Source organism: Rattus rattus, chromosome 1 (genome assembly GCF_011064425.1).
Source record: "Rattus rattus isolate New Zealand chromosome 1, Rrattus_CSIRO_v1, whole genome shotgun sequence".
Classification (NCBI taxonomy): Eukaryota; Metazoa; Chordata; class Mammalia; order Rodentia; family Muridae; genus Rattus; species Rattus rattus.
The window spans coordinates 20,347,680-20,364,848 of NC_046154.1; the positions used below are offsets into that span (position 1 = coordinate 20,347,680).

The 17,169-nt window shown below is 52.5% G+C and overlaps 1 protein-coding gene across 1 annotated transcript in view; it reads right to left on the minus strand.

Moving 5' to 3' along the window:
- The window catches only part of Ece1 (endothelin converting enzyme 1), a 101,692-nt gene extending 91,570 nt beyond the window's left edge, over window positions 1–10,122 (minus strand). The window contains exon 1 of the mRNA XM_032895822.1: window positions 9,674–10,122. Coding sequence (XP_032751713.1) covers window positions 9,674–9,676 — 3 coding nt within the window. The 5' untranslated portion in view covers window positions 9,677–10,122. The remainder of the gene's footprint in view (window positions 1–9,673) is intronic.
- Window positions 10,123–17,169: the final 7,047 nt, after the last annotated feature.

The window sequence follows — 17,169 nt, forward strand, 5'->3', positions numbered from 1 at the left end:
CCGTCCGCAGCCATGCCACACAGTGGAAGGTGCTAGAACCCATCCTAGGTCAGAGATGCCCATTCACCAAAGGACCCTGGCTGGGACTCTGTGACAGAGGTGAAACTCTTGACTGTTGGCCCCAGAAGCGACACTCTGAACAGAAAGAACACAGGATCAGGGATTGTTTAAAAGTTTGGTGCACACCTGTGTGATATTGATGGTGCACACGTGTGTGGTATGTGTGCAATATATGTACATGCTCCCATGTATGTGTGGAGGTCAGAGAAGGACATCGAGTGTCCTACTTTATCAGGCTCCAACTTCCCCCTTGGGGCAGGATCTCTCACTGTACCTGGAGCCAGGCTGGTAGCCAGCAAGCCCCTGTGACCCTCTTATCTCTGACCCTCACAGTTAGGAGTGTGGCCACGCCCATCTTTTTTACATGGTGTTGAGGATCTGCAGCCAGTCCCACATGCTTGAGCAGCAAGCACTCTTATCTACCAAGTTATTTCCCCCAACTCCCTTTCTATTCTTTGTCTCCCCAAGAGGAAGTAAGTCAAGAGGGCGCCTACATTCCATTTCCAGAGGCTTCTGTTGAACTCTCTTGCCCTCTTAGTTTCCCTCGCCCTGCCCACTGTTCCTAGAAGCACAGGAAGAAGCCTACTGACCACCTAGACACTGGAGGAAGAAGTGCCAGCCAGGAACCACAAAGCCACAGAACTGCCTCCAGTAGGGCTGTAGTCGAGGGCACACAGCTGGTGTCCCTTGACCTCATTTCTCAGTAGACAGGGGACGTAGGCTCGGGTCCTCTGGGTTCCTGGGAGCTGGGTGGTGAGAACTGGGTCACTGGGAGAATGGCAAGGCTGAGCTCAAGGGTTGGTTTGAGGTGGGTTTGTCCAGCCAGTGACGACACCAAGCCTTCCTACCAGGAATGGTGGCCTAGGAGCATTCTGTATGGCCACCTCTACCCTTCTCCACCCCTACAGCAGCTAAAACCCAGCCTCGGAGCAGCACAAGCACAGCCACACCCTTAGGTCAGGATACGTCTCTTACTGCAGATGGGGTTTCTCTGCCTCTCTCCTGCCCCCTACAATCTATCTGACACATAACAGCCAGGGCTTTTCTGAAACAAACCCAAAGGAGTCACACTACACTAAAGATCTCCAGGGACCTGGTATCACTCTTAGAATGAAATGCCAATTCTTCACTTCCGGTCCAGATAAGGGCTCCCCTGAGTAGCCCCTTCCTGTCCATCTCTTCCTATTCCTGCCCTCAATGCTGACACTCAACCATGTTAGCCTCCCTCCACTGTAACTCCACTGTACCATGCCAAGTCTCTGGCCCCGGCAGATTCTGTGCGCCTATTTCTCCTCCACGTCTTTACCCTGATGCCCTCCTCCCAACCGTCCTCCTCTGGCCACCAACTAGAGCCTCCACATCTCGGCCCCTCTCCCAAGTCCCCCATTTTGCTTTCTTCCCTCTCTCTGACTTGACGTCTCTAGCAGCTGGCTTTGCACATGGTGTCAGATTTCCCCCTCACTGTACCTGAGCTCCTGGCAGGCTGGGAGTTGATGACCACAGAGATCTTTGGATGAGGTCTTACAACTCTGTAGGTGAAGACGGACTGGACTGCCCAAGGCCGGAGCCAGGGAGTTGTAGAACACACACCCAGGCTGGCCTGATGCCAAGGCTGTCTCTTCTAAATCTGCTCAGGTGGGGCAGATGCAGAAGGAGGCTATCAGGAAGGGGATCAAGGGAGAAGAGCCCACCTTCTCTCCTAGGGCCTTCTGTTGAAGTTCAGGGCAGCTGGGATTGAGGTTATCTTGGCCCAGCCCTGGAGGTAGGAAAGCCCTATGGATGGAAGCGAATAGATCCCTCAATGAGGGAGACCAATGATGGAGACCTTCAACGTGATGCTTGGCAGAGGGTGGAAACCCAGGGTCAAGGAGGGAAAAGTATGAGGATAAGCCATACGGCCAGTAGCAGGATATGCCCGAGGGTAAGGGGTCCCCTCCAGGCCCAGGACCCCTTCCCTAACCTGAGGAACACCAGGTAGAGTGGAATCCAATTCTGGTAGAATGCAGCTCAGGGTTGGCCAGGCCTGGAGGGTAGGGGCGGGGCTGTGGAGGAGGAGCCAGGGCCTGAGACAAACAGGCCCTGGAAGCAGGTTCTAAGCCAAGCACTGGGCTGGTGACAGGGAGGGGAATGGTATGCTCTGAAACGGAACACCCACGTCAGAGGACGGTGTGGCAGATACACAAGTCAGACACGTATGGACACGATCAAGAATGTCATGCTGGCCCCAAACCGAGAGCAGCCCAAACATTAGTCACAGATATTTACACGTTTATCTACCCAACAGGACACAACTCAGCTTAACAAAGAGCAGATTCTGGAACAGGCACCAGGAGAGGTCCCTCAGAGACACTTGGTGGTGACCAAAGCTGATGGGAACCAGGCCCCGAAGAGCTGTCGTGTGTTAAGAGTTGACGCTGTACAGACACCCACAACCAAACAGTGGATGGAGCTTGGGGATTCTTACGGAAGAATAGGAGGAAGGATTGTGTGTCCCCAAAGGGGACAGGAACTCCACAGGAAGACCAACAGAGTCAACTAACCTGACTCTGAACCACCGACCAAAGAACATACACGGGCGGGATCTAGGCCTCCTCACATATATGTAGCAGATGTGCAGCATGACGTTCATGTGTGTCCTGAACAACTGGTGTGAGGGGTTATCCCAAAAGCTGCTGCCTGCACAGGGGATATGGTCTACAAGCTGGGCTGCCTTGTCTGGCCTCGGTGGGAGAGGATGTGCCTAGCCTCACAGAAACTTGAAGCGCCAGGGTGGGGAGAATACTCGGCGGAGTAGGGGAGGGGGAAAGGACTGTGGGAGGGGGTCACTGGGAGGGGGCAGTGAGGGGGATGTAAAGTGAATAAGTAAAAAAAAATAAATTAAATTAAAAAAAAAAGATTTGACACTGGTAGGGCTGGAGAGATGGCTCAATGGTTAAGAGCACTGAGGTCCTGAGTTCAAATCCCAGCAACCACATGGTGGCTCACAACCATCTGTAATGGGATCTGATGCCCTCTTCTGGTGTGTCTGAAGACAGCGACAGTGTACTCATAAAATAAATAAATAACTCTTAAAAAAAAAAAAAAAGATTTGACACTGGTAAAGTTCACACCAGGCAAAGAGGAAGGACAGCACTCACGCCTGGGGCAGCCTGCCTGTGGTGGGGATTGATCGGTGGGCCTGCGCGAGCTGCAGAATCGGCACCTACCTGGGTCCAAACGTTATGCACTGTTGAAACTAGGCCGCATGTGCCCTGGGACCACTGCTCACACTTACTCACCACAAGATCTCTGTCCTAACGTCATCTAATCACAGTTGGGCATAGACAGGCGGGCTCTGTGGAACCCCTAGATTCCCCAGCACTGAACTGGGCTTCTGAAACAGGATCTGTTCTGACTCTTGAAACTATTGTCCAAAATGAGTCCCAACAGTTCCACATTAGAGAGGAAACCAAGCTCAGAGAGAAGGCACAGAGTAAAATGTTGACATAACAAAGAGGGTTGGAGCCATAGCTCAGTGGGTAGAGCGCTTGCCTAGCATGCACGAGGCCCTGGGTTCAATCCCCATCCCTGCATAAACTTAATGTGATACTTCCAATCCCAACACTCATGAGGTAAACGTGGGAGAAGTAGATACCCAAGGCCCACTTCAGCTACATAGAGTGATCAGGCTACATCAGAATGATCTAGGACAGCCTGGGCTACATGAGACCAAATCTCGATTGTTAATTAAATAATTTTTTTATAAAGAGATAAAACCAGACTGGGAGGTGGTGACACACGCCTTTAGGCCTGGCACTTGGGAGACAGAGGCAGGCAGATCTCTGAATTTGAGGCTAGCCTGGTCTACAGAGTGAGTTCCAGAACAGCCAGGGCTACACAGAGAAACCCTGTCTCAAAAAAAAAAAAAAAAAAAAAAAAAAATTAGGTCCTGGGTTTCCTCGACTCCAAGACGAACTCCTGAGACTCCAGTCCCCAGGGCCCTGTTTGCCCTGTCCTACCCTCAGAGGCTGTTTGCCCTTGAGCCCGCCAGCGCCACCTGTAGTCCCTTCTTCTGTGCGCAGACAGGACTGGACCACTCATGTGCTCAATGGACTCCATTCTGCAAAATAATTGCTTAGGAAATGAGTCCTTTCTCCCTCCCCCCACGAGACGCCCCTACCCTCTGCACCCCCTCCCAACCACACATCAATGGGGTCACTTCAGTCCTGGACCTCAGCCCCATTCATCAGGAACTCTAGCTTCTGACTGGGGTGGGGGTGGGGTGTCCTCCTCAAACCCTGGCTTTCCAAGCCCAGCGCCTGGCCCCAGAGCACTGGGAGGCCTTGAGGTTAGAGTCCCCACCCTTGGCACAAGCCAGCATCGGGATTCGGAGAATCATAAAACATTTCTTTGGAATAACAAGGGCTGCCACAGCCGTGTCTCTATCTTTTCCTGAGCCAGCTCTCTGCAGAGCAGGCCCTCGCTGACCACCCAAAACAGGGGCTGTGCAGCCCCCTCCACGGGGCACAAGGCCAGAACTCAAGATCACATGAAATAGGCCACCGTCGCCTGACAGACCCACACATGGTCAAGGCTGGGCCCAACGTGCTCACTGCTCTGCAGGAGGTGCACGAAAAAACGGCCGCTGACTGTTCCAGTCATGTCATTTTGCAGATGGGGAAATTGAGACCTGGGAAGGGAGAGCGTCTTAGTGGGGTCTTTGCACTTGGCCTTGCTTCTCCTCATCAGCCTTGTCTGGGGCACCTGCAGGGGCAGCAGGTGGGAGGGGGAGGCTCTGGCTCCAGGCAGAAGTAAATATTGACGGCTGTGTTTACACTGTAATCCGAGTCCTCCTGGCTGCCGCCCACACCCACACCCACACCCGCACAGCCTTTGCACCCGAGCCAAGAAGGCTAAGGAGCGGGCCAGGAGGTAGGCTTGGAGAAGAAGCCTCTTCTGGGCCGGGGGCTATGCCACCTACACACAGGGGGCATTGGGTCAGAAATCCAAGGGCACCTCCAGTCAGGGTCCTAGGCAGTGCCAGACTTGGAGTGATTGTCACTAGAGCCAGAGAGATGGGAGTTCAGATTGGGGTCCCTTTTTAGCTCAGCGCTCATCAGCGGTAGGACCCGGGAATACAGAGCAAAGGTGGTTTTGTCAACAAAACAAAAACGAAACAAACACCAGGCCACTAGTCTTTCAGCCTGGCCAGCACCCTGTCCTAGAAGCCCCCAACAAGTCTTGTTGCTCTCTATCTCCAAGGGCTTTCTCCGGGAAGGCTAAATGGAGTAGCAGCTAGGGGCCAGAGTCTTCTGGTGTCCAGCTCAAGCCCTCAACTCCCAAAGCAAACTCTGAACATCTGCTTTCAGATGGAAGGGAGACTCAAACCGTCACGTGGTTCTCCCTGAGTGCGTCTGCTCTGGCCAGCTGCCAGACACCAGCCTGGGCACACTGTGAAAGCGAGAGCGAGCCCAGAGGCCAACCGCCGGTCCTGCTTGCCTTGCCTGCGCAGCTCCTATGCCTGAAGCCCCGCCCCGGTCCCACTCAAGCTTCTGTGTCGGTGGCGGCGGTGCTCAGACCGAGTTTTTGGTTTTCACTATGTACTTCTGGCAATCCTCTCGCCTCTGCCTCTTCAAGGTGGGAGTACAGGTTTGTATCACAAATCCGGGCTCCACTCATTCATCCCTCCCGCTGTGGCTTGAAGCTCGAAGACTGTCAGGTCTCACCGAGCCTCTGAGGATAACCCCAGCCAGGTTCCTCATCCCCTCCCCACCCCCACGTCTCCATAGCAACAGGAAATGAGCCTGTCACTTCCTGCCCATCGGCTTGCCTATCAGACTGTGGCAGAGACCTGTCAATCTCAGTCACACTGACCACAGTCCAGAGGCTCGTGCTGTCCCGAACTGACTTCTTGGATGCATGCACTGACGATGGACGGCCAGGAGCACACGGTCACTGGGAGTGGACCCGACGGAGCAGACATTCAAAAACTATCTATTGGCTGATGGTTTCCCTCCTTGTGGGCACCTCCTGTTCTCCAAGCCCTCCACTCCTGAAAAGGTGGAAGTCTCCGTGATTCCTAGAAACTGGGCTCATTCTTTCCCAGAAGGCTAAAGGATCGTTCTTTACTAAAAACTGGGGCAACACAAGCAAACCATTACTGCGTGGCTACTCAGCCATGAACAAGAGTAGAAAACATGAAAAATCCAGTATAACCCAATTTCCAGGACAGGCCTGCTGCCGAGGGCAAGGTGGTTGTCACCATTCTCTCAGAACACCTATGTTCAAATAATAACGCCGCCCTTGTACTTTTTTAATAATGTCCACATGTTTCTATGTCAGTACCCTCACGATAACATCCTCAAAACCAGAAAACGTCTGTCTGTCCCACACGAGAAAGGAAGCACAGAGAGGGTGGATGCCTGACCTAAGGCCACACAGCAAACTCACGGGACACTGGGATTTAAATTTGGGCCTTGAATCTGGTCTTCAATCCCCATCCATTCAGCAGAGGAGAGGCCCAAACACAGTCACCCTCCCCTGTGTGGAATGTGGAGGACTAGCTCCCGAAATTCGGTAACCAGAACAGTGTGGGAGTTTGAGCTGTCTCCCCCTCAGCCCCGCTGCCTGGTTAGTCCTCTTAGCACCTGGCAGGCTCGCGCCTTCTCCACACTGCCTAGCTCTGTGCCCCTGGACCTCCTCCTTCCCATCTCTGTGCCTGCTGCTGGGTGGTTTGAGGACACTGGAGGTAGGAGATATAAAAAGTCTCTCAGGAGCCTTCATCCTACAGCTTGTGCTGAAGGCGGACGGAGGGAGGAGTATGCGGAGGTGGGGGGGGTGGGGGGGCTTCCGACAGGAGGCCATTAAGAATATTGCTGATTTTCTGCCAAGAGGTTAGGGACCTGGGTGGAGAACTGGGAGTACCAGGGAGATCCAGAGCCAACAACAGGAAACAGCCTGGACAGGGTAAAGGAACCCCATCAGGAACCTGGGGGACAGAGGAAAACTTGGGATCTCTGCTGGTGGGGTGGGAAACTGGATTTATGATTCAGAGTGGAAGTAGCCCTGAATGCTGGCCCCTCTTGGGAACAATGGCAAGAGAACCAGCATTAGGGGAACCCAAGGAGGCCTGACGTCAGCCCTCACCTCACCCACTCACAGTGCATCAACACTGTGCGTCAGCAGACTACATTGGGCTGCCGCCTCCCTCCCCAGGCAGGGCACTAGAGGCCTCTATACTAGGTACCCCGCTGTTTCCCATGCCTGCCTTGTCCCCTCTTGCCTGTTCCCACATACTTGTGGTGAACCAGCCCTTTTCTGTCCTGCACAGAATAGTGGCCTCACACCTCTGGTCTGATATCACCCAGGTTCCCCCTATGTAGAACATGTTTTCTTATTCAGATTACATCAGCTAAATGACTCTCCCACCTCTCCAGCCAGAAGGGAACACTTGCTGGGCATGGCATAACTGACTCCCTAAAGGACATGGCCCTTGGTCTGAGGACATTTAGGGACAGGTAGAAGCCCCGATCACACAGTTTGGGTCCCTTCTTCTTGCCTTGTACAAAGTCTGGCAGAGAACAAGACTTCCTATAAGTCTCCGTTAGACAAGAAATAAAACACTCTGTTTAAATCACCATCTCCTAAACGGGGTAAGTATGAACACGAATGGTTCTTTCAGACTAGCAAATAAGTTGGACGGTTAGCAGAACTTCCCAAGGTTGTAAAAGAAAGCAAATAGTGTTTGAGCCAAATACTCTCACTTGGATTTATCTCAACCTGATCCCCACACCAACCCGAGAGATAGGAACCATTATCTATCTCTTGATGGGGAGAGCGCACAGTGGGGATATAATACAACCTGACCAAAGTCCCTGTGGGGAAGTGAAGGAGCTGGGATTAGAACTCAGATCTGTTCGAGGCCAAAGTCTAAGGTCTTTCTGGTGGGCTGGGAAGCTTTTCACGTCAGAGATGGTTCAGCCAGTTAAGAGCAGTTGTTGCTCTTACAGACAAGCCCCAGGGTCAGTCCCAGGCACCTAGGCCATGGCTCCCATTACTCCAGTTACAGGAGACCCAACCCTCTCTTCAGCCCTGCACAGGGACTGGGCACACATGCAAGCCAAACACTCATACAAACAAATTTTTTTTTTAAAAAAAAAAAATGCTTTTAAATGTTCCTAAGGCAGAGGGGTTGTCAGTTGGTTTGTTCAATCTCAGGCTGCCCTTGGACCCAAAATCTGCCTGCCTCAGCCTCCCAAACACTGCGATCAGAGCATTCAGGACCACATCAGACTTTCTGCTGCTTTGTAAGAAGGAAAACGTCCTCTCTGTGAGCGGCTCAGGCCAGGGTGGGGTACAGAAAGAGGATGTTTGACCTCAAAGTCTCTCCCTCTTTTATAGCTCTCCCACATCCTCAAGCTTTCAAACAAGAGGTGACCATTCCCTCGCTGTGAAACTACCCAGGCAACACATGCCTGGGAGATTCTTAATGGGGGAAGTAAGTCAGGTCCAAGATGATCTCTGGGCACATTGTGGGGGGTGGGGGCGAGAATTAAGTCATCTGGCTCTAGAGAGACAAATCATGTCTCACAGGAAAAATGCCAGTGGGTAAGAGAGAAAAGGGGTGTCGGGGCGGGGGGACTTAATTTCTGATCAGACAAGGGTTGGTCCTGGGGCTGGCGCTGGAGCATCTCCAGCTCTCGACATGGTGCCCCTCCATTCCTCAGTGAACCCCTCAGGCTTGGAAGGGACATCACAGATATAGGCAAATCCCTGAGACCCGAAAGCAGAGAACCCAGGCGGATCGTTCTCCTTAGGTCACACAGGGTGTCCTGGGTCCAGTGCACACGGCAAGAGCCCAGCTCTAGGGGAGGCAATCAGGTCCGCAGGGAGAGAAGCAAATGGGTGTGATGGAGAAGTGACCTGAGGCCTTGGCTCTGGGCCAAAGTCAACTGGCCACCCCAAAGCTCTTAAAAGCAGCCAGGTCTGGATTGGATGGATGTCAGGCTTGAGGCTTGAGCCCCCCAAAAAATCCTCTTCCTCAAGGACCTGGTGCTTTTGCCCACAAGAGGCAGCACTCCTCCGAGGATTCATTATTGGGAGATGCTGGGAACACCAGATAACCCTCGGAACCTCATGCTATCCCCTCCTCTCTGAGCAATCCCTCCTCTTCCCGTAAGCCTGGCAGCCACTGCAGGGTCAGTCGTAGGAGAAAAGTGCCCACGATGTCTAAAGTGTTCTCGAATCCCAAACCCACTTGAACTATGCGGGGCGTGAGCTCAAGTCCAACTGAACCCCGACGTCTCTGAATCGACCCGGCCTAGCTGCCCACGGTCTCCACGCCAAGCCAAACCAAGCTCAGGGATTTGCACACCCCAAACCTATCTCACCAACTGTCCCCCCAAATCCAGCACGCGACCCCGAGTCTTCCATGCCAGGAGCCTACCAGCAGCCCAGAACTAAGGTCCTCGCAGACCGGACACCCCCCAACTCTCGCCCGGGTCCAAGCTAGCGAACAGCGGGACGCGGGCCTCAGCAGCAGGGGACGCCCAGCTCACCACGAACCAGCCAGGATGCCACCGCCGTGCGGCTGCCGGGGCTGTCCGGGCTGCGTGGAGCTGCAGGACGTACTCACCATCGCTCGCGGGCTCCGAACGGCCGGGCTTTGGATGCACCTCCCGCTAAGGCTCCGGCTCCCGGTGCTCTGCGCTGAGCTCTACGATCCGACCGCACGGCTAGCTGCCGGGGCGGCGCGCGCGGCTGGGGCGCCCAGGCCAGAGGGCGGGGCCCGCCGCGAACCAATACTGAAGCGAGGGGGCTGCGGGCCCCAAAGAAACAACCAATCAGGCGCGTAGGTTGGACTCCCCCACCCCGCGGGCTCCTTAACCCTTGGTATGCTGGAGCGCTGGATACTCTAGCTGCCCCGAATACCGGTGGGTCCAGTGGTGAGGGCTCGAACCTCCAGCTTAATCTAGATCTTGCCGGGACCCTCTCTAGGGACAGACGGAGCCTGTGTCAGGCCCACTTGTGCCCATTTCGGGCTCTGGGAGCCTAAGCGACCTTTGTCTCCTGCCTGGCGCCTGCAACTGTAGTATGACCCTGGGCGCTGCAGCTGTGGGTGTGTTTGTGTGCAAGAAGGAAGAAGGGCAGAGAGGAGGAGACAGAAAAGGGGGAAGGGATGGATTTCACATGCCTGTGTGTTTATGTGGAAAGACAGAAGACTATATTTGGGGATTGTGTGTGTGTGTGTGTGTGTGTGTGTGTGTGTGTGTGTGTGTGTGTGTGTGTGTGTGTGTTTACCCGCGCAGGCGCGCGATTTAGAGAGGGGCAAAAGAAAAAGAAGTGGAGTGGAATGAATGCCCAGAAGGCAGGGCACTTACACCTCCAGTAGAGAAACTTTCTCCTTATGCCTGCTGCCCAAGTGCAGAGAAGGGAAGAACAGGAAACTATGCACTGGGCGAGCCGTGCATTTGTGACCTGTTGAGCATACATGTGGGCGTGGTAGAAAGAGTCTTTGTGCCCCTGCTGTGAAAGAGCAGATGGGTGAGTTCCGGTTAGTTCCGTTTGGTGTACATGTACATTCGAGCATGCAGTTGAGAGACACGGCTGAGATTTACCAAAACGTTGTAGATGGCTCAGTTTGAGTACATAGAGGTCAGTGTGGCAAATATGTGTTTTTGTTTGTGTGACTTTGTTGTGTGGCTGGTTTGTTTTTGTTTTTTAAGATAGGCCTCAGGGCTGGAGAGATGGCCAAATGGTTAAGAACATATATCACTCTTACATGGGTAGGGGGAGTGGAGGGTCCCAGCACCAGTATGGTAAGGCTCACAACTGCCTGGAACTTCAGCTGCAAGGAATCCAATGTCCTATCCTGGCATCTACAAACACCGGCATTCACATGTGCACATACTCCACCCCAGGCAAATACATACACGTAATTAAAAACAAATTGCCAGACAATGGCCAGACAGTAGCGGTGGCCTTTGCCTTTAATCCCATCACAGAGGCGGGTGGATCCCTGAGTTCAAGGACAGCCTGGTCTACAGAGCAAGTTCTAGGACAGCCAGAGCCTCATAGAGAAACCCTGTCTCGAAAAACCAACCAGCAAAAGAAACAGAAATGGGTCTCAGTAACCTAGCCCAGGCTAGCCCAATCCTACCACTACCTGGAATGCTTAAGGTTACAGGTGTGCCCACCATGCCCTCCTATTTGACTCTGGTCATTCCTTATGTTTGTATAAGGGATGTGAGATTTATGTTAAGAAACAAAGACATCCTGGAGGATTTGAGATGGTGTTCGGAGGGAAGGAAGGAGGGAGGGAGGGAGGGAGGGAGGGAGGGAAGGGAAGGGAAGACTTGGGAAGTCTTGCCTACCATCCACAAGAGGGAAGGAGCAGAGAGGGCAGAGTGGCTGAAGATAGTGGTGGGTTTGGGAAGAGTGGGAAAAGCTGGATCAAACCGCCTTCCAGGGCCTGTCCCTGGGTGTCCCTTGACACACCACGGAAAGGAAGGCCAGGCCGAGGGTTTGGAAGCCAAGGGGACTGTCTGCTCTTCCTGCGTGTCTGTGGAAGCTTGGTGGAATGGGGGACCCATGGAGTGGACAGAGTGCTCCGCAGCCCCCGCCACTTGGCAGCACTGAGTTTCCGCTGTGGAGGTACAGGGGCAGGGAGGAGGCCCCAGAGTTGGTCATCGGCAGCAGCCGGTAGGATTCATGGGCAAGAGGCAGGCTGTGCTGTGTTGTACATGCGTGGGCCTCAAAGATGACTGTGTCTGACATGTCAGAGCTCATCTATGGAACACGCAATCTATACATACCACCAGCCCTGACCCATTTCTTCTCTTTCTGGTTTTGTTTTTTGTTTTGTTTTGTTTGCTTGTTTGTTTTGTTTTGCTGCGTTTGAGCCACTCCTTGTATAGCAGATCATGGAAGGCGTCTTGGGACTTCTGATCCACTTCCCAAGCCCAGAGTTTACAGACACTCACCACCATGCCCTGCTTATATGGTGTTGACTTTGTGCATACTGGGCAAGCATGTTACCAACTACGCTTCAGTCCCAGGCTGGTTTCAGCTTTTTGGCTCCTCCTCAAGTGACTTCTCAGAAGTCTCAGTGTGCCACTTGGAGAGATCTCTTAAATCCAGGAAGGTGCGAAAGCCTACCCAGTTACCCCAGCTCTGTACTTGTTAGTAAATGGCTATAAGGACTCTCTCCTCTCTGAGCCTTAGTTTTCTCCTCTGTGAAATGGAGTTCCAGCCTGTCTCATTCTACCATTGGGAAAGCTCTACTGAGCATGCTCTGTCGCCCGCTACAAAGCCTGAAGTCCACTTATTTACTAAAAAATTCAGAGGTTGTGTGTGGCAACACATGCCTTTTATTCTGGCACATGAGAGGCAGGGGCAGGCAGACCTCCATGAGTTCACAGCCAGCCTGGTCTACATCGTGAATCCCAGGCTAGCCAGAGCCGCAAGGTGAGGCCCTTATTAAATAAAAAAGAGGCAGAGAATTGAGGAATGAGCAGAAGGAAGCTGTACTGTCAGAGTCACGTTTGTGTCTGCTTTTTTTTTTTTTTTTTTTTTTGGGAGCTGGGGACCAACAGGGCCTTGCGCCTGCTAAAGGCAAGTGCTCTACCACTGAGCTAAATCCCCAAGCCCCGTTTGTGTCTGCTTTAAAGGGGGAACGGCTGACAGGTATCGCAGAAGCTTCTGGTCTGCTCTGTGACGTCATGGCTTAGGGACAGACGCAGAATGAATGTGCTCAGGTAGGAAAATGATCTTGCGCAGTCTCATAGCCTCTGTGTGTGTGCCCTTTGTTCTCCAGGACAATCCAACAATAAATTACAAAGAGGGTGTGGCGGTGGCACAAGCCTGCAGGCCCTGCACACAGGAGGTAGAGGCATGAAGGCTAGCTTAAGCTATGTAAGCTCACCTGGCTACATGAGATCTTATTTTTAAACCAAAAAAAAAAAAAAAAAAAAAAAAATGGTTAAGTCTCATGACCACATTTTGCCCACACACACTGTAGACATCCCGGAAAGTTCTATCACTGGAGCAAGACATGGGCCAGCATAGCAAGGTGTGGTTCTAGTTCTGCAGAGATGGGGAGAGGGACTAGCAGGATGGCCCCGTGGGTAGGGTGTTGGCCACCGAGCCTAATGACTTGAGTTCATTCCTGGGAACTCATGTGGTGGAAAGAGAAAACTGATTCCCACAAAGCATTCTCTGACCTTTTCCCATGTTCTCTGTGATCCACGTGTACACACACACACACACACACACACACACACACACACAGATACATGGACACACACAGACACACAGACACACATAGTCTCACACCATACACAGAGACATATACACACACTCACACACACAGAAAGACATACAGACACAGAGAGAGGCACACACACATACTTTCGCGCCATCAAATCATTCTCTGATCTTTTTCCATGTGCACTGTGACACGCACGTGTGCACACACACAGAGACACGGACATACATACACACACAGAGACTCCCATTTGCACACACATACACTCACACACACACAGTTTCACACCACAGACACACAGAGACACGTGTACACACACGGGCACTCACATACTCTCACACCACACATGCGCACACGTGCACACATGCACACACACAAACACACAGACACAGTAAACACATACGTACATAAGAAGGCAAAGGAGGGGCTGGAGAGATGGCTCAGCGGTTAAGAGCACCCGACTGCTCTTCCAGAGGTCATGAGTTCAATTCCCAGCAACCACATGGTGGCTCACAACCATCTGTAAAGAGATCTGATGCCCTCTTCTGGTGTATCTGAAGACTGCTACAGTGTACTTATATATAATAAATGAATAAAATCTTTAAAAAAAAAAAAAAAAAGAAGGCAAAGGAGAGGGACTGTGTCTGCCCTGTACTTACAGAGCACGTGGATGGGTCAGGATGTGTCACCAGACAAAGCTACAGTTGGGCCAGCACTGAGACCAGGAGTAGACCACGGAGATTTCCTGATGCCATGACTAAGGCCTGTCCTGTGACACCCAGCTGATCTAGGGGAGGCCACTCTGGTCCTTACAGAGCTCAACTGCAGCGCCGGTGGTGGGAGGGAGTGTCACTGTGAAGAGCTTCTGGCACCCTGAGCCTCACCCGAGCCCACTCGGGGATCCTGAGGTCCTCTCCTCCAGAAGGCTTTCTGAGAACTCAGGGATGCCGAGTTTTTACCGTGAGCCGGACACATATCGGTGGGCTGGTGCTCTGTGGGGTCGGCTAAACAACTCTGTCAGCTCTGAAGTGGAGAGACTGTGATTCAACGCTTCCACATCGTCGCTGGTGAGAGAATAAAAGAAAGCAGCCAGTGTGCCTCCACACCAGCACATGCCTGGAGCCCGGCACTTGGGAAACAGAGGCATGGGGATCAGAATTTCAAGCTCCGGGCTCTGAGAGGTGGCTCAGCGGTTAAGAGCACTGGCTGCTTTTCCGGAGGAGCCCGGTTCTATTCCCAGCACTCTCTGATGGCTCACAACTGTAACTCTGGCGCCCTCTTCTGGCCTTCGTCAGTACCAGGCTTGCAAACATAAAACAAAATTAAGTGGGTTCGGTCCCCAGCTCCAAAAAAAAAAACAAAAGCAAAATTAAGTTGGATGGTGATCGGCACTGGGGAGACGGAGGCAGGAGGATCTCTATGAGTTCAAGGCCAGCCTGGTCTGCACACTAAGTTCCAGGACAGCCAGGGCTACACAATAGAGAGAACTTAGCTTGCATTTTTTTTCTTTTAAAATAGCAGAGACTCCATCCCCCTAACTGCTGAAATGCGTGACTTCCTTACTATGCACCCAGCACTGGGCCAGGTACTTTTCTTTTCTTTTTTTTTTTTCTTTTCTTTTTTTTCGGAGCTGGGGACCGAACCCAGGGCCTTGCACTTGCTAGGCAAGCGCTCTACCACTGAGCTAAATCCCCAACCCCGCCAGGTACTTTTCTGTGCGAATTTGTTCACATCTACAGTAGCTCAATGAATATGGATGTCCCCATTTCACAGATGAGAAATCGAGGCTGGAAAGGTAAAACCACATCTTTAAGGCCACACATGGGAAAGCTGGCACGAAACGACTTGTGTATTATTTTTAATCTGATAAATGTATTTTCCTACCTTTTTGCGTGAGATGCTTCATGTCCTCTTTTTGCCTGGGTGGGGATACATAGTAGGGGAAGGCAGGCCTGTGCCACCATGTGGCCACCTTCACAGCCCTCTTCTGCATCGTCTCCATTCTCTGCATTGAGCAGCTAGCTGCAGCTGGGAGCTATGGGATTGTCATTCCGCCGGGAGAATTGAGTTCAGTTTGCTGGAGGAGTCATTGGTGAGACCCTTACTGTGTTGCAAACAGCCCAGAGACACTAAGTAGCCGAGAAGGCTGAGAAAGCAAGCAGACCAGGGAGTATCAGGCCCGTGGGGGTGATGTGGGAGAGTAGAGTTAGCAGGCAGGGGGGACCAGAAGGGGTGGCTTGGAACATCACCTCCTCTCGTGCCCTCCAAGACTGAGGACAGCAGCCTTTAAATAGGACCCTGCCTGGTTGAGGGTCTAAGGACGCTGTTCCAAGGAGCCAAGTCGTCCTAGAAACAGTCTAGCAGAATCCCATGTATAAGCCTTTTTGTCTCGGCTGCTAGGAAGTTCTTAGACTAGTTGTCCCTTTTGGTATCAGTAACTAATTCATTCTTTATTGATTTGTTTCACGTAGCCCAGACTGGCCTCGAACTCCTAAACCTCTTGCGTTTGCCTCCCTGGTGCTAGGACCACAGGTGTGTGGGCCCACCACCACTTCTTTAAATCTTTATGTGTTTATGTCAGTGGGAGGAAGTGCCAGGCCTTTGAAGCTGGGGCAAAGAAAATGCCAGCAGCTGGGGTTGGGATTTGGCTCAGTGGTAGAGCGCTTGCCTAGAAGCACAAGGCCCCCTGGTCCCCAAAAAAAGAACAAAAAAAAAAAAAAAAAAAGAAAATGCCAGCAGCTGAGCGTCAGGGAGGGCTGGAGAGTTCACCCTGGGCCATCCAGGGACGGCTGTGGTTAGAGCTTTCGTGGAAAAGGAGCCTCAGAGGCAAGGCGAAGCCTGGCAGTCCCAGGGCCGGGCAGGGGCTCCACTGGGAAGCCATTGGCTGCTGCTGTGGCTATGGCTCCAGACCTTGGGCTGAGGAGGCGTTTGGAGAGAGGCACCAAGCTCGGCGCCCTTGAAACAGAACCAGGTTGTTCTGCCTGCTGAGTCCAGAGCATGGGAAAGGTCAAGGCCACCCTGCCAGCCCCAGCCCAGGGTGAGGGCTCAGGGCTTTTGGCAGGACTGTCATCTTGGCCAGAGTCCCTAGAGCTTGAGGCAGACTGGCTTTGTTTGTTTGTTTCTTTGTTTGCTTGTTTGTTTGTTTTGAGCTTTCCTATATCCAGGCCTCTGAATCTTGCAGCCTCCCCCCATTTCCCCATCTCTGTCTTGTCCCTCGATGTTGAGCTCCGGACCCCTCCCCTTGTTTCTTTTCCTTCCTTCTCTTCCTCTTCCTCTTTCTTCCTCCTCCTCCTCCTCCTCCTCCTCCTCCTCCTCCTCCTCTTCCTCCTCCTCCTCCTCCTCCTCCTCCTCCTCTTCTTCTTCTCAGGTGCCCAGACACCTCCTCTTTGAGACAGGGTCTCACTCTGTAGCCTGGAATTCTCAGGATCCCCCTGCCTCAACTCCCCCGGGTACTAGAATTAGAGGCGAGCACCACAATACCAGTTAAATCAGACTCCTTGCTCCCACTCACTGAGCTGACCCAGGGAAGTTGCTTTACTCTCAGGACTTGGGCTCTAAGTTAAGAGTGGTTATCTGCACTCCAGAGGAGCGCTTGGAAGACGAGGTTGACTTTAAAAATGGGAAAGACGGGGCTGGAGAGATGGCTCAGCGGTTAAGAGCACCCGACTGCTCTTCCAGAGGTCCTGAGTTCAATTCCCAGCAACCACATGGTGGCTCACAACCATCTGTAAAGAGGTCCGATGCCCTCTTCTGGTGTGTCTGAGGACAGCTACAGTGTACTTATATATAATAAATAAATAAATATTTAAAAATGGGAAAGACGCAGCATAAAGCCATCAACCAGAGTTCATTCCTTGTATCTGAGA